Genomic DNA, 22,447 nt, shown 5'->3' on the forward strand with positions numbered 1-22,447 from the left:
TGATATTTATTTGCATTGATTCAAGAGAATGCCTAATTTTCTCTTTGATATACACTGCATGTAGTTGGTACTGTTGACATTTTGAACCAAAAAATTCTGTGTTCGATGGCTGCCCTGTTGTGATAGGATGGTTAGGGTGTTTGGAAGCGTTCCCAGCCTCTGCACAGTGAATGAAACACTGTTCCCACACATTATATACACACCCCTAATCCTCACCCCACTCTCACCCAGGCAAAACTGTCTGAAGGTAATGACAAATGACAGTTGGGGGAAAATTGTCCTCATTTGAAAATTGATTTAATGGGATACCGTGAGTAGAAAGCAGGCGTGTGACTGTATTCTCTGTGTCTGAGGATGGGGGAACTCAGGGAGCCGTCATCAAGGTAGTGATGGCGAGTGTGTGAGACAAGATGCTCCACAGCGCTGCCATGGTACACATCCAGGACTCAGTGGATCCTTTGCGTTTGTTGTCTGTCCTATCTTCTTAGCATCTGTAGTATCTTCTCATAATGTACTCTTTTCAGGCTAATGTCTTGTCTTATTAATGTGTTTGTTTTAATTCCTTTTAGTTTATCGCCGCATTGTAGAATCAGATGTTGGAGATTCTTTCTATATTAGAACCCATTTTGAATATGAGAAGGAATCTCCTTATGGACTTAGTTTTAACAAAGGAGAGGTGTTTCGTGTCGTGGATACCTTGTACAACGGAAAGCTGGGCTCTTGGCTGGCCATTCGAATTGGCAAAAATCATAAGGAGGTGGAGCGAGGAATCATCCCCAATAAGAACAGGTATCAAGGGGGGGACACTTCACCAAGTCATGTGATAGAAAGTTTGGTAATAATGCAAATAATTATTTCTTCATTATGTTTAACCAGTCCATAGTTGAATTACTTTTTTAAACTCCTTTATCCAGCAACAACCATTAAGATATATGCTACATATAAACTTGTGTCTAGTATTTTGATAGTTCATTCCTTGTGAGTCTTTGTCCGTTTTTCTGTACAGAGCTGAACAGTTAGCCAGTGTGCAGTACACACTTCCAAAAACGGCAGGAGGAGACCGGGCTGACTTTTGGAGATTCCGAGGGCTTCGTAGCTCCAAGAGAAACCTTCGGAAAAGTAGGGAAGATTTGTCAGCTCAGCCTGTCCAAACAAAGTTTCCAGCTTATGAAAGGGTTGTTCTTCGAGAAGGTAATTTATTTTCTTTAGGCTAACATAAAAAATACGCATTGATGTCTATGTGTGTAAGAAACAAAAATTATAAACAATAATATTTCCCGTTTGAATTTCTGCAGCTGGATTCCTGAGGCCTGTTACCATCTTTGGACCAATAGCCGATGTTGCCAGAGAAAAACTGGCCAGAGAAGAACCGGACATTTACCAGATTGCAAGTAAGTAACTTCCACACTGCCTCCAAGGTGAGGCTGCAGATGTTTTCTTTCTCATTCCCTTTTCTTGCAGGATGAGTGAGATCCCAGTTACATAATAAAAATGTAACTATTGAGGGAATGCTCGTTCAGTTAGGTTCTTGAGGAAACCAGCTCCATGTCTGTCTGCCTGGATTTCAAGAATTAAGAATTAAGGAGTTAGTGCATTTTCTCCAAGAAAATCCAGCTAATCTCTCTCCTTGATTGCCCTGTGTCATCCAAATTTGAAATTAAGCTCTGTTTGCCTGTGGAGTCTTGTCTCTGTGTGGTCCATGCTCTGAAGTCATTTAACTTGCCCCTCAGTGTGAGTTGTTCCTCAGGATACTTACTGCTGACCTAAAACACTAGAGCTGAAACCAGCCCCAGTCTGTACGTGCACGCGTTCACCACTGGAGAGGCAGTTTGCCACGATGGGCTGAAGGCATCCCTGCCAGCCTTTCCTGCCCCTGGGTACCCTTGTGCTGAGTTACCAAGGTCACGCATGAGGCTCACGGGGAGGTGTGCTGCAACATTGCTGCTCGTGATTCGGCGCAGCTGTCAGCAGCCTCCTCGGGTCCCGAAGGTGCGCTGCGCAAACTGTCCGTGTACAAGGAGGGGAATGCTGAGCCTTTGTTGGGAGCCTTGCACAAAACAAAATTTGTACATCCCTATAGATATGTTTATGAAATGTTCTTAGAGATTGTTTATCTGAAGCACAGTTGTAGATGGAAAGAGGAGAAGCTCCCATCTGTTGGGCACAGCTGCTGGGGCTGTGCCAAGCCGAGTTAGGAACCTGGAACCTCATCGAGATCAGCTCATAGATGCAGGGACCGCTTGGGCCAGCCTGCGTTTCCCAGCACGCTGGCAGGGAGCTCCTGAGACTGGAACCTGTACTCATAGGAGGAGCCAGCATCTCAGAAATTTGCTACATTGCCACAACACTGGATACATGAATTTTAAAGTTAATTTTTTTGCAGAATATTAAAGTCTTTGGAAAAAGATTTTTGGTAAAGATTTGTTTTATGTGTTTGAAGATTTATTTATTTTTATTGGAAAGGCAGATTTACAGAGAAGGAGAGACAGAGATTAAGATCTTCCTTCTGCTGGTTCACTCCTCAAGTGTCACAATGGCTGGAACTGAGCCGGTCTGAAGCCAGGAACTTCTTCCTGGTCTCCCTCGTGGGTGTCAAGGGTTTTGGCCGTCCTCAACTGCGTCCCTAGACCACAAGCAAGGAGCTGAATGGGTAGTGAAGTATCTGGGACATGAACTGTTGCCTATATGGTATCCCAGCACGTGCAAGGCAAGGGGTTAGCCACTGAGCCATTGCACTAGGTCCTATTTTATCTATTTGAAAAGGCAAAATTACAGAGACAGAAAAGGAGAAACAGAGATCTTCTCTATGCTGGTTCGCTCCCCAAATGGCTACAGTGACTGAGCCTGGGCCAGGACTAAGCCATGAGATTGTCCCATTTGGGTGGCGTGGGCCCGTGATGTCGGGCCATCTTCTCTGCTGCAGAGAGTCAGATAAATAGAGCAGTCAGAACTTGAAACAGAAACAGTACCCATGTGGATGTCAGCACTGCATGCAGGGGCTTAACATGCTGCACCTCAGTGCTGTCCCAGGAGATAGCCAAAGTGAAGTTTGTTTTTTAATTTTATTTTTTATTAGTTTATAATTAATTCAATATAATTTGTAGATAAGAGTTCTAAAAGCATGGTGATACTCGCTTCTTTTCCATTTCCTTCTCCCTTTCTTTTATTTTAGCTTTCCTGCTAACATATTTTAGATTTACGTCACAGTCAAATGCTTAATTAATGCTTCACTGAGTAAGTGAGTAAGTTATAGCAATTAAAAAGCAGAAAGATCTTGGTTTAGTGGCAATATAGATAATAGCTATCAGCAGTAGTCAAATGGAAAAATGACCACTTCACTCGTGTATAGTGAAACTTCAGAGTGATCACTGATCCTTCCAGCTGCAGCAGCATCACATTGTTAACTCAGTCTGACAAGGCTGTGTTTGCAGCAATGCCGATACACAGACGTGATTTCTCCCCGCCCCCTCCTCGTTCCCACACGTGACGGGGAACACGCACTATCTGTCTTCCTGGATCCAGCTTATTTGACACAATGTCATGTCCTCCAGTTGAGTCCATTTTGGTGCAGTGGTCGAATTTACTTTTTTTGTTTTTCTTTTTGTAATATAACTGAATGATACTCTAACTCCATTTATCCATCCAAGATCTGTGGACACCTTGGTTAATTGTAAATGTTATCTGTTGTGAGCATGCTGCTGTATGCATACTGCTGCAGGCACCTCTGACTCGCTGTGCTCAAGTCTTCTGGGTAAATACGTAGTAGTGGGATGGCTAATTCATGCAGCAAATCTGTTTCTGATCTTTAAAGAAATCTCCAAACTGTTCTCCACAATGAAATCTGTGTTGTTTTAAGTATTTTATTTATACCAGACACAGGATATATTACAATTTTTATTGCTTGGCTTTAATTGAAGCAATCCCCATCAGTGTTTTAATTCATTTTAATACTATTTTTAAAAGTCTGTATAATTTTTGGTCAGGTAATTGCTGTAATTGGTAGTTTCTCTTGACCAAGTTACAGCCTTAGATAATTTTTACTCAGATTTCTTTGACTTTTGAGATTTCATGGGGGTGTTTTGTTGTTTTTGTTATTAATTTTGCTGTTCTGGAAACACTGCGTCAGAGTAGCTGATCACTTCATCTTACGCCCAAAGAAAGCACCTTGCTGCTTGCTCGCCTTCCTGACCCTGTCGTAAAGCATTGACCTAACACTGATTCTAAGTTGGCGGGGAGGGTGCAGGGTGCCAATGCTGCCCCAATGAAGACTTGAAAGAAACGTTTGAAGATATCTTTTGTTGTCATGCTGGGGTGAAGGGCCGTCGGGCTGGGGCTTGGGATGCTCCTGACCTTTTTTGGGTGAACTTCAGATATGTAGGGTCCTTACCAGGATACAATGTTTAAGGGGGTCTATCCTAGCTGTGCCCGGTAGCTGAGAAGTGCTGATCTAACCAGTGGTATTTGGTGTTTTGTTTTTGAAAATAGAAAGTGAACCAAGAGATGCTGGAACTGACCAACGTAGCTCTGGCATTATTCGACTTCATACTATAAAGCAAATAATAGATCAAGTAAGTCATTAAAAGTTGGCCTATTTCACTATAATTATATTTTTGAGTAAGGTGAAATTTGGTTAATTTAAAAGTGAAGAGTTTTTCTAAAATTGTTCTTGATAAAAGTAAGTTAAGCCTTTAGTGAAAAACATTATAATGATCAATTTCAAGGTAATAGTTATTACAGATGGTCTTTCATTACCATAAAGAGTATATGATGTTCGGATATAATTCACAGACTGTTTATATTACGATAATACCGTTCGAGTTCACTTTGATAATTGTATGCACGCGTTACAGAACATCAGGAGTGCATTCCAGCTGAACACAGGTGACGCTGTCAGCTTGCTAGTTATTTGAGCAAACTCTGAAAAGTAAGCCAGTTAGAGCTTTTTTTGTTGGAGTCTAAAAATTAAATAAGCTCTGATTGCAAATATTTTAATGTGTGTCTAAGATAGAACACAAAGATGCATTACCATTGAAATGTGATGTAGACTGTGGCTTTCTTGAGAAGCAGGATTCTTAAATTCCTCCTCTCTCTTTGTACATGTCTTTTTTTCTGTTTCCAGGACAAACATGCTTTATTAGATGTAACACCAAATGCAGTTGATCGTCTTAATTATGCCCAGTGGTATCCAATTGTTGTTTTCCTTAATCCTGATTCTAAGCAAGGTGTGAAAACAATGAGAATGAGGTTATGTCCGGAATCTCGGAAAAGTGCCAGGAAATTATATGAGCGATCTCATAAACTTCGTAAAAACAACCACCATCTTTTTACAAGTGAGTATATTAGAGCTTTCTCAACTTGCAAGTTTCTCTGGGGCCAAACGGAGGCCCAATATTGGGATTTCTCTTGGCTGAGGCTGGCTGACCTCTGTCCTGAAAGCACCCTGTTCTGGCCACAGCTGCACTTTGGTTCAGAGGAAGAATACAAGGACAAAATAGAAACTTCAGATGTTTGTGTGTTCAAACACTGTATTTTCAATCATGATAATTGAGTGAATTCTGACTCCTGGCAGAATTCGAGACATAAAACTAAATTGTTAATTTATTTTCAGCTACAATTAACTTAAATTCAATGAACGATGGTTGGTATGGTGCATTGAAAGAAGCGGTCCAGCAGCAGCAGAACCAGCTGGTGTGGGTTTCTGAGGGAAAGGTAAGCCGGTCCGTAGTGCTTCAACTCGGTCAGTAAATTGTATAACTAATCTGGGACACTTGTGAGTTAACATTGTTTTCTTAATGGATCAGCATTTGTTTTGGAAAGTTTTAGCTTTTTGTAGTTTTTATATGTCGGAGTTACAAAATTTGTTCTTGATAGATTCTTAAATTCCTTTCCTATTGAATTGCTGCCACAGTGGGATTTTCTCTAAAAGAATTCTCAGATGACAGTGAAAAATCGGTTGAGTTCTGAATCCCATCTGCCTAAGGAATGACGACTTTGAACCTGGCTTTAATTTCTCTCTCTGAAAATGAGGGAGTTTGAATAGCCCAGACGAATGTTTCCCAAAGTGCTCTCCTCGGCACTCGGTGGTTCCAGACCGTGAAGGCAAGCAGTGGCGGCAACATGAGCCAGCCCTGTCCGCGTGATGAGCCCGCGGTAGCCACTAGCATATTGAAGACTCTCACAAGTCTTGTGAGTAAAACAGTCTACTTTGTTTAGGTGCAGTTTTACGTAGAGTTTTTGTTTCCTTTCAGCACCTGTTGACATTCCTGCAGCATACTGAAAGCTGTGAGCAGAGCCGTATAATCCTTGCAGTTCTGAATTTTGATTTTTGTATACAAGTCAAGTGGCTAGTTTCAGTCTAATTACTTTCTGTGGTCTGCCTTGATGGTTTTGTGGTCTGCCTTGATGGGAAGGGTTTTCATGGGAGATCATTTTCTCAGAGTATGTCATGGAGGAAGCGTTTTTTTGTTTCTGATGTCTTTAACCTTCATCAGACTGGTACAGTGTTAATAAGTACTGATTGTTAGGAAACACTGAGAGTTATCTCGTTTTTATTGTTTTGTTTGTTTATTTATTCATTGTATTTCCTTGTTGGCTTGGTTTTGTTGGTGTTTTGCCCCTGCATGTGCCCCACGTGCCTCTCCCCTGCCTGGCTGTGGCTACAGAATGCGCTGGCAGTGCATGCTGCATGCCTAGGCTCATCCACCAGGTACCCAGAGACACGTCCTCTGCCGGGAGGGACACTAGCCAGCAACATCCAGAGGGAGTTCCTGCTGTTTCCACTTAGAGTGCCAGAGCCTCAGTGTGGTCGTCAGGGACAGGTCTGGGGAACGGACCGTGTATATGGGATCATAGGACCACGCTCAACAATTACAAGTCAGCTGGGACAGTTGACAGGAAAATCAAGGTGGAAAAAACCCAACTGCACCTCTTCTATAGCAACATACTATTTTTCTGATTCTTCTTTGAATGCATTTGGTACAACAGGATGGTAGTTTTCTTCATGCTAACTACTTTGACTCAATTGGTAGGAAGTCTTTCTGCAAGTTCTGACAGAGTCTCGGTGTTCCCTGTTAAACCAAGAAAAACCATCCGGAGGCTTTCCTAGCATTTAGGTGCATCGTTTACTGGTTTTTCAACGAAACTCTGGGTTCTTGCTCTTTTCTGCTTTTCGCAGCAGGTGTATGGGTTTTGTGCAAGTGATTCTTCCCCTGGACATTAGATGTCTTCCTGGCTGGTTGTTCGCTTTTAGTCTCTGGCAAGTTGAAGGCTACAAGCAGATACCAAGAAGACTTCTTTTTTGTAGGTGCCATTATAGGATTTAGAAGCTAGTGAGACTTGAGCCAGAGGCTTACCAGTTTGGTGGATGTTCTCTGGAAAGGGAGCCACAGGAAGGCCTGACACATTCCTGTCTTCCTTATCAGGAAGGTGCTGCCCAGATCAGGCTCTGAACAACCAAGCATGAAACTGCATGGAAAGCTGTGTTCAGGCAGCATAACTCCTGATGTTCCTGGCACAACAGGCCTGCCAGGTACATCTTCCCGGTGAACGAGAACCTTGAGATTCTCCTTCAGTCCATGCTGAAATGAAATAAACAAACAAAATGTATGCCAGGTCACTCAGCTCTTGTGCCTGACTGTCTAGGCAAGCTCTTCAGGAAGTGCTGTATTCATCTGGGTACTGGTTCAAGTTGCCAGTCAGCTTTCAACCTGCTGATCGCCTCTGTGTGCTTTCCTTTCCTTCAGTACTGTGACATTCTGATCTCAGAGGGTAAAGCCCCCGAGCCCTTCATTACCTTTGTCCCCTCCATCCATTAGGTGCTGCTTCTTTGAAAAGTTGTGAAATTTTTCTTGAGCACCCTATCGTGTTTCATGAAAGCTCTTAGGGTCAGATACTAAAAAGTTCTAAAAGGTTGTTTTTTAAATAAAATGCATTAGGCCTTATTCAGCTTGCACTGTGGGGTTTATTATCTAGTGAACTCTCCTCTGTGCTCTTCTGTCAGTGTGTCCTTGTTTGTGTAAGCTTGATTTAACCAGGTTCTGCCTCCCCTTGCGTGGAGCGTGACAAGCTTGTGGCTGGGCTCTTTGTGAGCCCAAGGTGCCATGCCCTCTTCCTCTGAGGCCAGTTTGTACTGCCAGGCAGCCACAGTTTTCTTCTTCAGCCCTCAGCTCTCAGGGATGCTCTGTATGTCTGCATGTGTGCGTGTCCCATCTTCTTGACCTTTCCTTACCAGAAGTGTCCAAAGACATAGCTGTGATTTCTCCCAAGAAAAATACCCTTTGCAGTCTCCTTTGTAAAATAAAGGCCATCTCTTAAAAGAACTACTGAATAAATTGTTTAATTTACTTTTATTTAACCCAGGCGGATGGTGCTACAAGTGATGACCTTGATTTGCATGATGACCGTCTGTCCTACCTGTCAGCCCCAGGTAGTGAATACTCAATGTATAGCACGGACAGTAGACACACTTCCGACTATGAAGACACTGATACAGAAGGCGGGGCCTACACTGATCAAGAACTAGATGAAACTCTTAATGATGAGGTGGGGACTCCACCGGAGTCTGCCATTACACGGTCCTCTGAGCCCGTGAGAGAGGACTCCTCTGGGATGCATCCTGAAAGCCAGACATATCCTCCCTACTCAACACAGGCGCAGCCACAGCCAGGCCATAGAGTAGACTCCCCTGGATGTAAGACAGCCTCTCAACAGGTAAGCAGCAGGGGTGCGTTACTGACTTCCACGATGTGGTGCTGATAGAATTCAAGAATATATTTGTCCTTTCTCCAGAGTAAGACTTACTTTAATTTCAATTTGAAAGTTCCTAGGGCTTACTACTAAATTTTGTGTGTTCATTGTACACAGCAATATACTGGATTTTTAGGAAACAGAAAAATCAGGACATGAGAGTATAGTTTTGTTACCTAGCACTCTTTAAAATGTATGTCTGCCATTCACTAGAAATGGAAGTGGGAAGTTAGCAATAAGTAGAAACACTTAAAATATTTTAACCACTTCACAGAAAGCAGAAGCCTCATCTCCAGTCCCTTACCTTTCGCCTGAAACAAACCCAGCATCATCAACCTCTGCTGTTAATCATAATGTAAATTTAACTAATGTCAGACTGGAGGAGCCCACCCCAGCTCCTCCCACCTCTTACTCAGCACAAACACCGAGCACTGAGGCAGCTCACGTAATGCTAAGGGATCAAGAGCCGGCACTGTCGTCGCATGTAGATCCAGCAAAGGTACCTGTGCCACAGAGCCCGCTGACTTGCTGCTCTCCATCAGTCCAGCACATGAGCATTTCTGCTTTGCCCTTTAAGTGTTCCCTTTGCTTTTTTTTACTGTGGGCTTCTATAGTAGTGCTTTCAGATCAGTACAATCATTTCGGTTTTGTAGCTTGCATGGCTTCCATGGATTATGGATTATTTAAGAACAGGCGTTATAATCAAGATTTATGTTTAATATTTTGATTTTTTTATTATTTTTATTTTTGGTTTTCAGAATCTTCCAGAATTCCTTAAAGTATGCTTGAGACCGCCATAAACTTTTTTTTTAATATAAATTATGGTGTCAATGATTTTCTATAGATTTTTGCTTTCAATGTCACAATCAAGTGGAATCAATAGCCCATTGATTTTCTACTAAATGTAACAGTTATCTTTAACTCACTTTTCATGTAGCACATGCTAAAACATAAAAGCCCCTACTTGCATTATAAATTTCCAGCTTTCACTTTAAACTAGCTTTTTCCACTAATCTTGTCTCTCCTGGTAATAAATGGTAGAACATACCATTTTTCACACATTAAATCATGGAATAATCTTTGCAATGGTTGTCTGATATAACGGAATAGAAATAAAGAGGAACTTTGGAACTCAGATGTGAATCTTTGATGCAGGTCTACAGAAAGGATCCATACCCTGAAGAGGTGGTGAGGCAGAATCCTGTTCTGAAGCCACCAGCCGTTGGTCACCTGGGCCAGAGACCTGAGAAGGAGCCCAGTATGGCCTATGAACCCCAGCTCCCGTACCTGGAGAAGCAATCCAGTAGGGACCTTGAGCAGCCCACATACAGATACCAGTCCTCAAACTATGCAGACCAGTTTTCTCGAAACTATGACCACCGTGTGCGATACGAAGATCGCGTGCCTGCGTATGAAGAGCAGTGGTCTTACTACGATGACAAACAGTCCTTCCCAGGCCGCCCGTCTTTCGATCATCCACACGCTCGAGACCTCGATTCTCGACAGCATCCTGAAGAGTCCTCAGAACGAGGGTATTTCTCGCGTTTTGAAGAGCCAGCCCCTGTGTCTTACGACAGCAGAGCACGCTATGAACAGCTCCCCAGGACGTCTACACTGCGGCATGAAGAGCATCCGACTCCTGCGTACGATGTGCATAGCAGACAGCGAGCAGAAGCGCAGCCCTACCCCTCCGCAGCCCCTAAGCCCTCTGAGCCCAAGCAGTATTTTGACCAATACCCACGAGGTTATGAGCAAATGCCCTCCCAAGGGTTTACCTCTAAAGCAGGCCACTACGAGCCTCTCCACAGTGCTACAGTGGTTTCTTCTCTGATCCCGTCCTCTCAGCATAAGCCAGAAGTCCTGCCTTCCAGTACCAAACCACTGCCTCCACCCCCAGCCGAGGAAGAAGAGGATCCGGCAATGAAACCACAGTCTGTGCTCACTCGAGTTAAAATGTTTGAGAACAAAAGGTCTGCGTCACTGGAGAACAAGAAGGATGGGAATGACGCTGCCGCCTTCAAGGTGAGTGTGTCACTCCGTCTTCCCACCGTTGAATGCATAGGCACCCTACTTGAAGAGCAGCTGTGCTGCGTACCTCTCCCCTCCCCCTCACGTGGGGTCCGTGTGGTAATCATCTGTTGTTTGGGAATGTCTGTCTGCAGCCTCCGGAAGCGTCCAAAGCCCCGGCTGCTGCTGCTGTTGGCCCTAAATCCACCCCGCAGAACCAATTCAGTGAGCACGACAAAACCTTATACAGGTGAGTGAGCTTCCGCTGCTAGAGGGGAGGACCTTACTTGTTGTTAACTAAAACGAGTGAACAACTTGCTGAACAGAAACAGCCTGGAAAGCTAAGAATTTTATTATTCTTGTGTAACAAACCTTTACACTAACCTCAGGAAACAAAAGCTCATCAGATTTCTTGAAAATATTGTTCCAGCACATAATTAAAAATTGCAAAGCCCTAACATTTATGCTCTGTTTTACAGTTTTAAAAGTGCTGGCAGACATGCGAACTCCTAGTTTTTAGGGGTAAGGAAACGGAGTGAGATTGGCTCAGATAGCTGAAATGAGACATTGGCGAGCATGCCTCGTGTGCTCTCTTGTGCTAAGCACCTAAGCATACGGGGTCGCCTCTGGGGTCTGCGTTTGGAGTTTTAGAGCGAGGTGCCAAGGTTGAGAGGGAAACCTGGCCAGCCGCTCCTCAGCTTGTGTTCTCAGCTCTGGTGCTGTCCTAAGCTAACAAGTCCTGGGCTGGGTTTGAATGCAGTTCTTCCAGCTGACTAACACATTTTATTTACTGAATGTAAGTTTGCTCTTATAAAAAGGAGCTGCTGCCTGACACAGGGATTTGTGTAATGACTTGTTTCTTCCCCACTTGCTTTCTGTGCGCTCTAGAATGTTGGACAGGTAAAGTCATTTGTTCACATCAAACTCAGTAATTAAACCTGGATTAAAAATCTTACAGAAATATCTCAAAGTGCTGACCCTCTGTCACTTGCTGTTGACATTGGTCTGTGGCTTCAAGTGTTTCCCTTCTAACTGACTGCATGTGTATTTCTGTGAGCTGTCCTACAACTCACAGCAAGGAGGAGGCTTCTGTGACCGTGGAGTATGTCCTTGTGGATCTGCAGGCTCAGACGGGCTGCTGGAGCCAGAGCGGAATGAGCACAGCATTCGGTGAAAAGATTAGGAGGGGGTCTGTGTGTATTTTGTTTTATTCCAAGAAGTAACATCTAAGAAGTTGTGTGGGGGAAAAAAAAACAAAAAAGAAATTGGTGTCACTTGCTTATTATCTGTCAGGCTCCCAGAGCCCCAGAAACCCCACGTGAAGCCCCCTGAAGATATCGTTCGGTCAAATCATTATGACCCCGAGGAAGATGAAGAATACTACCGAAAACAGCTCTCCTACTTCGACCGGAGAAGTTTTGAGACCAAGCCTGCTGCCCACGTTGCTGCCAGCCACCTCTCAGAGCCAGCCAAGCCAGTTCATGCTCAGAACCAACCAAATTTTTCTACTTACTCTTCAAAGTAAGTTGCTTCATATTTTCACTAATATTCTAAAAATTAGATCAGTGTAAAATATAAAGATTCGGTTGCATAAAATGGAGTTAATCACATGCAGTTCAATATATTTTGAAGGAAAATAGTTTAGTACAAAATTTCAGTTGTTCGGCAGGATACGTGCCTATATTATGCTGGGAAGTGTGTTGAGTGTTTCCGTTGAAGTTTTGTGTTGGAGAAGACAGTGCCCCAGAGGTGCTGGCCTCCCGCTGGCCTGCAATCTGTCTGCTGCACACACTGGCACTGTGCTGCTTTTCCTTGCTTTCTGTTTGTTTTTCCAGTTTAAAAATAGAAATGTTTGGGGGACATTGTCTGACAGGAAGTACTTAAGAATTTTTTGCTCAAGGCAAGAAAGAACTTTTCTCACTTACTGTTGCTGGAGGGGGCTTTTGAGATTTCTGTCAGCGAGGAGCTTGGAGAAGGTAAAATGACAAGGCAGAGTTGAGGCTGAGCCCCGGATGCGCTGACTGCCCTTCCTGTCGGAGCTGTGTGCCGGGCCTTCTTCGGGGAGGGGGTTGCTGTCTCCTGCTTGTCCCCGAGGGTTCGTGTCCAGCCTCTTGCTGTTCTACCTCCTGACTGGTGGAAAATTTGGAGAGTTGGTGCAAAACCACATAGGCACAAGTGGAGTCATGGATCGACCGATCAAAACCCTCAATAACAAAAGTAAGTTTGGGTTTGTCAGAAGAAGGATTCTGTGGCCCACAATTACAGGGCCAGCTGAGTCCTGAGTTGGAGGACCAATGTCTTGGAAGGAAAGCTACCTGGGTTCGGGGAAGGCTCGCTGGACCCTGCCTCTGCCGGTAATCCCAGCAGCGCAGTGTGTGATGGCGTCAGGCTGGGCCAGTGGACACATCAGAGTTGTCATGTGTCAGTTTTATGACTACTTAGAAGAAATTTATTCTATTTTTACTGGTAAGTCAGATGGACAGAGAGGAAGATCTTCCATAGCAGCCAGGGCTGAGCTGCTCCAAAGCCAGGAGCCTCTCCTGGGTATCCCATGCGGGTACAGGGTCCCAAGGCCCTGGACTGTCCTCCACTGCTCCCCCAGGCCACAAGCAGGGAGCTGGATGGTAAGCGGAGCTACCAGGATTAGATCAGCACCCTATGGGATCACAGTGCATGCAAGGCAAGGACTTTACCCACTAGGCTCCAGTGCTGGGCCCAGTTATGTGACCTTTTTTTTTAAGATTTATTTTTATTGGAAAGTCAGATATACAGAGAGGAGGAGAGCCAGAGAAATATCTCCTTTCCAATGATCCACTCCCCAAGTGACTGCAACAGCCGGTACTGCACCAATCCGAAGCTGGGAACCAGGAGCTCTTCCGAGTCTCCTATGTGGGTGCAGGGTTCCAAGGTCTTGGGCCGTCCTCAGCTGCTTTCCCAGGCCACACGCAGGAAGCTGGATGGGAAGTGGAGCTGCTGGGATTAGAACCGGCACCCATATGGGATTCCAGCACGTGCAAGGCCCAGTTTTGTGATCTTTTTACTTACTTTGATGCTTGGGTTGTCTGAGCCCTGCTGTCCTTTGTAATTTACTAAGAAGTCAGCATTTGTTTAGGATACACTATAAAATATTCAACGTTTTTTAAAAATTAATCACTGTTGGGCCCAGCAGTGTGGCCTAGTGGCTAAAGTCCTCGCCTTGAACGCGCTGGGATCCCATATGGGTACCGGTTCTAATCCCAGCAGCTCCACTTCCCATCCAGCTCCCTGCTTGTGGCCTGGGAAAGCAGTCAAGGACAGCCCAAAGCTTTGGGACCCTGCACCTGTGTGGGACACCCAGAAGAAGTTCCTGGATCCTGGCTTCGGATCGGCATAGCATCGGCCGTTGCGCTCACTTGGGGAGTGAATCATCGGACGGAAGATTTTCCTCTCTGTATATCTGACTTTCCAATAAATAAATAAATCTTTGAAAAAAATTAATCACTGTTTTTCCTAAGACATCATTTGAAGTGAAGGCTTAAGGTATTTTTCCACTGTCATCAGCGTACAGTTTCTGAGAAATAAAAATGCACACTCTGATTGTTGCAGTCAGAATTGTGTTAACTGCAGGTTGTTTGTTCTGTCGGTGATGGGAGCCTGACCTCCTTAGCATGATTTTAGGATGCCCAAGTACTTCCAGCCTGTTGAGGCATGAGGCCGTTACAAACTAGGCGTTTGTCATGCTTTTTTTTTTTGCTGTGTTGTCCAATCAAAACAACTTTTATCAAATAGGAAATAATTTAAAATTTAGAACCCTCCTCCCTACATTTCAGAACCATTTACTGTTTGTTGTGAGTTATGCCTTCAGGCCTTTATAGCAAAATTATCTTACATTCCAATTAAAAAACAGATCACAGAACTGGTAAGAAAAGGGGGAGGGAGATATCTTTGTTAGCACAGGCTAAATACCACAGCAAGCAAGCGGTTCCAGAGAACTGTGTCAGAATTGGAAAGAGTTAAGAGGCACCTCGGATTCTCGCCTTCAAAGAGCAAGTTGCAACTTCCGAGATTCTAAGGCAGTCTGTCATCTGTATAAAGGCCTGTGACTGTCTCACCTCTCCAGGACAACTAGGAATTGTTTGTTTTGTTTGGTTAACAGAAGATGCACCTGCCAAAAGTCAGCTCTGTGGGGTTCAGTCCCGAAGTCATGGTGCTGTAGTCTAGCTTCTAAATTTGCCTGAACTACTGTGTGGTGTTTTTGTGTGCATGTGACATTTATTAGGTGAGAAGCTATGAGTATCAAACTCCGCAGCCTTGCACCTAGGGCTCCACCCAGCATGGCACCTACTAGCTGATGCCTGGATGTCAGCGGGACATGAGAGAAAGAATGTCTCATCCAGTCATGAGTCAGAGTCTTTTCATTTTGCAAGTTTGTCTCACTCTACGAGGGGATCCAGCATAGCTGCCTGGTGTATCACTTCTGTGGTTTTGCTTCAACAGTTTCTTTTCCCAGCTTTTTTCTTGTATGGGGCATTTCCGTCTCACTTCCTTTGAGCCCATTGATTAGCCTTGATCTGATCCATTTCTTTCCTCTGGACAGCTACAAAAGAAGTGGGCAGAGGTGGGAGAAGAATGACGCTCAAACCCATTGCTGCTCACATGATACCTGTTAAAGTACAAGCAGGCAGGGCAAAACTAAGTCATGGGATTTAAATATGCAGATGAAAGTTGTAATGTGTTCTTTTATAGATGAGATTTGATTGATGCTTTTAAAAGGCATTTGAATTCTGTTTACTACGAATGTGCTTAGTTAGATTGACCATTTCTTTCATTTCTCTGTTGCGCTTGCTTTGCCATCACCTAGATATCTTGGCTCTTACGCTAGCTATGACTGCTTGAAAAGGAGCGTCAAGTGGTAAGACTGGCATTGATGTGAGGCTGCTCCCCGAAGTGTCCCTCACTGTGTCATTGGCATTATGTGCACCATCAGTTTTTAACTTGAAACATTTAGTCTAAAAGCATGAAAGCAAGATAACAGCATAGCTTGCACGCTAATAAAAACAATTAGACTTCTTCAGTGGGTGTCTTATGTGAAAATGAATGTGCATTCCAGACATATATGCTGTTTGTGCACATAAAGCCAGTGCAGCTTTGGCACTCTGCAGTAAGGTTGAGATGGCATCGTTGCAATTATGGGTCTATTTACAAGATTTCCCTTCTATGAATTTATGCATTAAAATATAAAAATTGGCAATCTGAAAAAAATGATGCATGGCACAATGTGATTGAAATAAGCCTAAGCAGTCACTGAACAGACAATCCCTTCCCCCCAATTGTGATAAATTTTAAAGTAAAAGATGTGCAGAGCGTTTAACTGCTTAGTGTTACTGGAGCAAAGCTGTGCCTGTTTACTTGCTGTTTGGCTGTCGTAGCCATGTTTGCACAGTTGCAGCAGAGGCCTCATGGCCCACAAAGCCAGCAGCATTTTCTGTGCGGCTCTTAACTGAGGAGTGTCCCAGCCTCTGCTCTGTTCTTGCTTCTCATGCTGCCCCGATTGCACCAGACGTAAAGGCTCTTACCCTTAGATGCGAGTAGAAATGGGTCTAAGGAAGATTGTGCCAGGATGCATTTTTTCAAAAATCTATCCACCATTGGTATTTTTAAAAGTAAATTTACATAGATACTCTAAGTATACCCAAAATTTCATCTGCCTTTGATTGTTGTCTTCTGGATGTTTTACTAATATCCTTTGGGTTCTTTGTGCTGTCTGGACTTTTCTTGTGCTGGTGAATGGTTGAATTTGTTTGTATATTTTGGTGGAATAGATGCCCACATTCAAGAGAAGAAATTGGAAGATGTCTAGATTTTTTTTTCTTTTGAAACTAAAGTGTGCTTGTAGGATGAGAATGTTTGATAAATGTGAGTCCAGTTTCCGGTGTTGTTGGCATATCTGTCCTTTTTTAACAGGGGAAAACCTGAAGCTGATGCCCTGGATAGATCGTTTGGTGAGAAGCGCTATGAGCCGGTCCAGGCCACCCCGCCGCCTCCTCCGCTGCCCTCGCACTACACCCAGCCCGCTCAGCCTGTCGCTAGCTCTTCTCTGCACATGCACTCGAAGGGAGCACATGGGGAAGGTAGGAAGCTCAGAAGTTGAGATTATTACATGGTACTACCCAGGAAAGGAAAGTCTTAGTTTCTAAGAAAATGGTTCCTAACCTAAAAAATAACTAGCTGGTGGTAGGCGTCTAACCTCATGGCTAAGACACTGGTTTAGACCCCTGGATGTCAGAGCTGAACCTGGGTTTGGGTAAGTGTGTTCCTGACCTCCGTGAGGGAGGTGTGGGTCCTGTTGCCAGTTCAGCTGTATCCCGGAGCCAGCCACCGCCATTGCAGATGTTTTGGGGGGAGAAATCTTGCATGTGTGGGCATACTTATTTGTTCTCACTCTCTCTGTCTCTCAAATTTAAAACAATATGCATGATTGAATTATTTTGCCTGGGAACATGAGGATTAAGGATTTTGTTGAAAATGTGTTCCCTCTATTTTTGTAGCTTTCACCATTGTATTGGACAAAACTTTTAGCTACATATAAGGGTACTTATAAAAGAAGAAGCTGCATGGATTCTAAAATTTTTTCAAGAGCAAATTTTTTTTTAAAGATTTATTTTATAGGAAAAGCAGATTTACAGCGAGAAGGACAGACAGATAAAAATACTTTCTATTATTGTTCCCTCCTCAGAATGTCATAATAGCCAGAACTGAGCCATTCTGAAGCTAGGAGTCAGGAGCCTCTTCTGGGTCTCTCTCCTTGGTACAAGGACCCAAGACTTTGGACCATTCTCTGTTGCTTTCCCAAGCAGGGAGCTGGCTGGAAAGTGAAGTAGTCAGGACACAAACTGGTCCCTACATAGAATACCAGCAATTGCAGGTCACACCAAATCACATGTTCAAGTTTCATTTTTCTATGAAATTTCTGAAGTATTCTTTTAGATTCTGGTTGTTTTTATTAACCAGCCTGTATTTATGCCACTCACTAATTACCAGTGTATGTAAATTCAAATATTAAGGTAATAGTTTTACAAGAATCATGGTCTATCTTCACACATGGATTGGGAAGGCCATAAAGTTTGAAGGTAAAGTTTGAATTATACTTACTATAATAGCAGCTTGCTTTCTGCATTTCTATTCTTTGGTAAAATCTCAACAAGTTAGATGATGTATGGCTCTAATTTATGTGGAGCTCTCATTTTTATGGCTGTGATTTTATGATTATTCTTCTAACCATTTGCTAGTTTAGATAATACTTTTGTATTGTTTACATAGTAAGTCTCACTAGACAAGTTACAGTTCTGGATTGTTCAGCATTATTTTTTTATTTTATTTTTATTTTTTTTACTGTCATGTCTACAAATAAAGACAAGCTAGAACTATCTTCTTGACAATTTTTTTTTCCCTAAAGATGTAATTATTTGAGAGTACTATAAAGAGACAGGTAGATACAAAAAGAGTCCCCAAGTAGCCACAGTGGCAGAGTGAAGCCAGGAGCTTCATCCAGATGGCAGGGGCCCACATCTTGGATCATGTTGTATTTTCCCAAGGCAGCGAGCTAGATTGAAAGTGGAGGAGTGGCAATACAAGTGGTGCCCATGTGGGGTGCCTCTGTCACAGGGGGTGGCTTGACATACTATGCCACACGGCTGGCTCTTGGTCTGCAGGCCTTTGGGCTTTGTGTCTTACCAGTTTCCACTGTTGAGGATCTCAGCAAAAATGCGTAAAGCACACATCTTTTGTTAGTACTTGTTTTAAGGAGAAAGGATTGAATGCTTCACCCTTAAGATGACAGCTATAGTTTCTTTCAGTGGCTTTTATTATATTTGGGAAGTGCCCCCTGTTCCTACTTACCTGTGAGATGACCCAACTGCATAATCCTCCCACCTCCAAGCACTGGCGTCTCATATAGATTGCCAGTTCAAATCCCGGCTGCTCCACGTCCTATCCAGCTTCCTGCTTGTGACCTGGGAAAGCAGGAGAGGATGGCCCAAAGCCCTGGAAACCCTTACGTATGTGGGAGACCTAGAAGAGGCTGGTGGCTCCTGGCTTCGAGTTGACTCAGCTCTGGATGCTACAGCACTGGGGGGAGCGCACCAGTGGATGGAGGATGGAAAATCTTTCTTTGTTTTTTTTCTCTATAAATCTGCCTTTCAAAAAAAAAAAAATCTTAAATTTTTTTCATAACATGTGTAAAGGTGGCTTACCATATGATTATATTATTTTCCTCCTTCATTTTCTTGATGTTAAATTATATTAAAATTTGAGGAATTTGGATTAATAACTTTCTACATCCCTGAGTAGTTTTAGTATCAGAATTGTGCTAGTTCCATAAAAGAGAGTTGGAATCTGGCCCTACTTTCCCCATTCTCTCAAAGAGTATCAATAGCACTGTTATTATTTTCTTCTTAGTAATCCCATAGGATTCCGTGTGTACCATCACGCACAGTTCCTGTCTTCCATGGGTGCAGACTCCTCCTCCACACCTCAGGCAGCAGTTGGCTTCACACATGTCCGTGTCGCTATTCTGTGAGGTGTAGAAAATGGCATTCCATGCATTTTGTTCTTGCTTATGTTTTCCTGTTTAATAGTAAGGTTGAATGCCTTTGTGTTCTTACTGAACATTCTCATTTTTTGCCTATTCCTATCTTTGCTTATCTTCCACTATTAGGTTGAGTTCTTCCTTACAGATTTTGGATGACAATAATTCTTTTACGTATTTTGTAATAGCTTCTCTGTGTGGATCTTCTTTTAACTTTAATTATAAGACTTGTAGTACTGAAATTTTTTGTGATGATTCTTGGAGAAAGGCTACCCAGATGCCAGTGGAAAGGCAACAAGATCCACTGGCAGCATTGCATGTGTGACCCAGACCTGGCACCAGGACAGGTTCAGCCCAGAGGTGTCAGAGGGCAGCTAACGCTTCTGTTGGGAAGCTCCTGACATGTTTCTGTTTGGTTTTCAGGCAACTCAGTGTCACTGGACTTTCAGAATTCTTTGGTGTCCAAACCAGACCCACCGCCACCTCAGAGTAAGCCAGCAACTTTCAGACCACCAACCCGAGAAGACTCTGCTCAGTCTGCCTTGTATCCTCAGAAAAGCTTCCCAGATAAAGCCCCAGTTAATGGAGCTGAGCAGACTCAGAAAACTATCACTCCAGCATACAATCGGTTCACACCAAAACCTTACACCAGTTCTGCTCGGCCATTCGAACGCAAATTTGAAAGTCCTAAGTTTAACCACAATCTTCTGCCAAGTGAAACTGTACATAAAGCTGACTTGTCCTCCAAACCCCCAGCTTCTCCCCAAATCCTTGGGAAAGCGCACAGTTCAGCACAGCCGCCTGAGTTCGACAGTGGAGTGGAAACTTTCTCCATCCATGCAGAAAAGCCTAAATACCAAATAAACAGCATCAGCACAGTGCCTAAAACTGCTGCCATGGGGTAAGATAGCTGTGTGTGTTTAAAATACTGGTTTAACATGTCTTGACAGAGTTCGATGTGAGTTATATGATTCAGGACTTAGAATGGTTCTTGTAACGCTGTCCTCAACAGAGTGTGGCTGCCATGTGTGCCAGCACTAAGAGTCCCCTGGGATGGTGATGTGTGCTGGTCAGGATTGTCCTCATCCCTAGTTTACAAAGGACTCAAGGTGGGTGGCAGGAGACAGGTTAGCCGGGCTCTCAGCTGGGCTGAGGTGAACCCCAGGGCGGTGCTGGCTGTGTGAGCTCAGAGCACATGCTCTGATCCAAGCCGAGCTGCCTGTGTACATTCTAGCCGTTGGAGAGCATCTGTCCTTGCCCACCGTTTGTTCAGAAGAGTGCTAAAAATAAAGGCTGTGAAAACGGCAGTTAGTGTTGGGTAAGATTGGTTGGGCAAATGATACAAAGCAGCTCCCAAGGACCTGTTTCTGACACTCCTTGTGGTCGTCTTGGATCCATTCCTTTCCTAATCTCGCTTCAGCCACTCAAATCCAGTTACATTGTCCCTGCAGCCTCAGGGGAGAAGTACTTGCAGGCAAAGCCCAGGGCCAGGGAAAGCATTGGCTGTCCACTTCTCTGGGTCCTTTGCTGCCCTTCTCTGTGTGAGTGGGTGAGGCTCCACTTGTGGCCTGTGTGCTGCCGCAGCCTCAGCCGTGGGCTCTGCTGCCCTGTCACTGCACCACAGGAGTGCTGCTGGCTGAGCTTTGGCTACGCCGCACACACTTCATCCTTGACCTTGTCATCTGGCTATTAATACCAAACCCCTTAGCCTTGGGTAGTTTTTTGTTGGTTGGTTTGTTTGCTTGTTTTGTACTGAGTTAAGCTACTGTGTATTTTTTTTTTTAATTTGTTTTATATTGGAAAGTCGGGTTTTTCAGAGAAAAGGAGAGACAGATCTTCTGTCCGCTGGTTCACTCCCCAAGTGGCTACAATGGTCAGAACTAAGCCGTTCTGGAGCCAGGAGCTTCTTCCAGGTCTCTCACACGGGTGCAGGTCCCAAGGCTTTGGGCCATCCTTGACTGCTTTCCCAGGCCACAAGCAGGGCTGCCAGGATTAGAACTGGTGACCATATGGGATCTCAGCACATGCAAGGTGAGAACTTTAACCACTAGGCCACCGTGCTAGGCCCATTACTGTATATTTCATGTCTATATGAGACACACTTGTATCAAAGGCTTCACCTCATACAGCCTTGTAGGCCTTTCACAACATAGGTGTTGGGTAGTCAGTTGGGAGGAAGGAGCCATAATGTGCACACTTAGAATCCCAGTAGATTTGAAGGTGCTATCAGTTTGTAAGGTGCACTGTTACGTCAGATATTGCTAAAAAGTACAGAGAGTGCTGTCAGTTTGAGAACTGTGACGTACATTCAGTTATAAAGCTCCAGTTTCATCTATATTACAGTGTGTTACTTGAAGACGGGTATTACTGCACAGTGGGTTAAGCTACACATTGGGGACACACACATGCCGTGTCTGGCTGCCAGTTCAAGTCCCAGCTGCACCACTTCTGATCCAGCTTATGGCTATTATGCCTGCAAAAGCAACAGACGGTGGCCCGGGTGCTTCTGTCCCTGCTGCTGTACAGTTCCAGACTTCCAACTAGCCTGTGCTGGTGTTGGCATTTGGGAAAGGAGTGAGTGGACAGGTAATCTCCCTGTCTCTTCCTCCTTTTGCCATTCTGCCTTTCAAATAAATAAATAAATCCCCTTTTCTCATGTTTTTTAAACCTGTACAGTTTGGTTAACACAATATCAGATATTTACATTGAAATTGTAAACTTCAGGACCCAGCACAGTAGCCTAGCAGCTGAAGTCCTCACCTTAGACGCACCGGGATTCCATATGGGTGCTGGTTCTAATCCTGGCGGCCCGGCTTCCCATCCAGCTCCCTGCTTATGGCCTGGGAAAGCAGTCAAGGACGGCCCAAAGCCCTGGAACCTGGAAGAGCTCCTGGCTTCTGGCTTCAGATCGGTGCAGCTCTGGCCATTGCAGTCACTTGGGGATTGAATCATCAGACAGAAGATCTTCCTCTCTGTCTCTCCTCCTCTCTATATCTGCCTTTGCAATAAAAATAAATAAATCTTAAAAAAAAAAGACAAAGAAGAAATTATAAACATCAGTAATAGACATGAATTGACTATTAACCTTCAGAAATACAGTGTATAAACATAGTCTTGATTATTGTTAAC

General features: G+C 44.0%; 1 protein-coding gene across 2 annotated transcripts in view; it reads left to right on the forward strand.

The window, feature by feature from the left end:
- TJP1 (tight junction protein 1) overlaps window positions 1–22,447 on the forward strand; it is a 234,926-nt gene that overhangs the window by 205,696 nt on the left and 6,783 nt on the right. For both annotated transcript variants that reach the window (XM_040969244.1, XM_040969245.1), the window contains exons 14-26: window positions 570–789; window positions 1,007–1,191; window positions 1,296–1,391; window positions 4,486–4,568; window positions 5,120–5,330; window positions 5,609–5,709; window positions 8,359–8,709; window positions 9,020–9,244; window positions 9,901–10,767; window positions 10,908–11,002; window positions 12,046–12,273; window positions 16,696–16,862; window positions 19,742–20,219. In XM_040969244.1, coding sequence (XP_040825178.1) covers window positions 570–789; window positions 1,007–1,191; window positions 1,296–1,391; window positions 4,486–4,568; window positions 5,120–5,330; window positions 5,609–5,709; window positions 8,359–8,709; window positions 9,020–9,244; window positions 9,901–10,767; window positions 10,908–11,002; window positions 12,046–12,273; window positions 16,696–16,862; window positions 19,742–20,219 — 3,307 coding nt within the window. The remainder of the gene's footprint in view (window positions 1–569; window positions 790–1,006; window positions 1,192–1,295; window positions 1,392–4,485; window positions 4,569–5,119; window positions 5,331–5,608; window positions 5,710–8,358; window positions 8,710–9,019; window positions 9,245–9,900; window positions 10,768–10,907; window positions 11,003–12,045; window positions 12,274–16,695; window positions 16,863–19,741; window positions 20,220–22,447) is intronic.

The sequence above is a fragment of the Ochotona curzoniae genome, unplaced genomic scaffold (genome assembly GCF_017591425.1).
Source record: "Ochotona curzoniae isolate NIBS_2020 unplaced genomic scaffold, NIBS_Ocur_1.0 scaffold_4701, whole genome shotgun sequence".
Lineage (NCBI taxonomy): Eukaryota > Metazoa > Chordata > Mammalia > Lagomorpha > Ochotonidae > Ochotona > Ochotona curzoniae.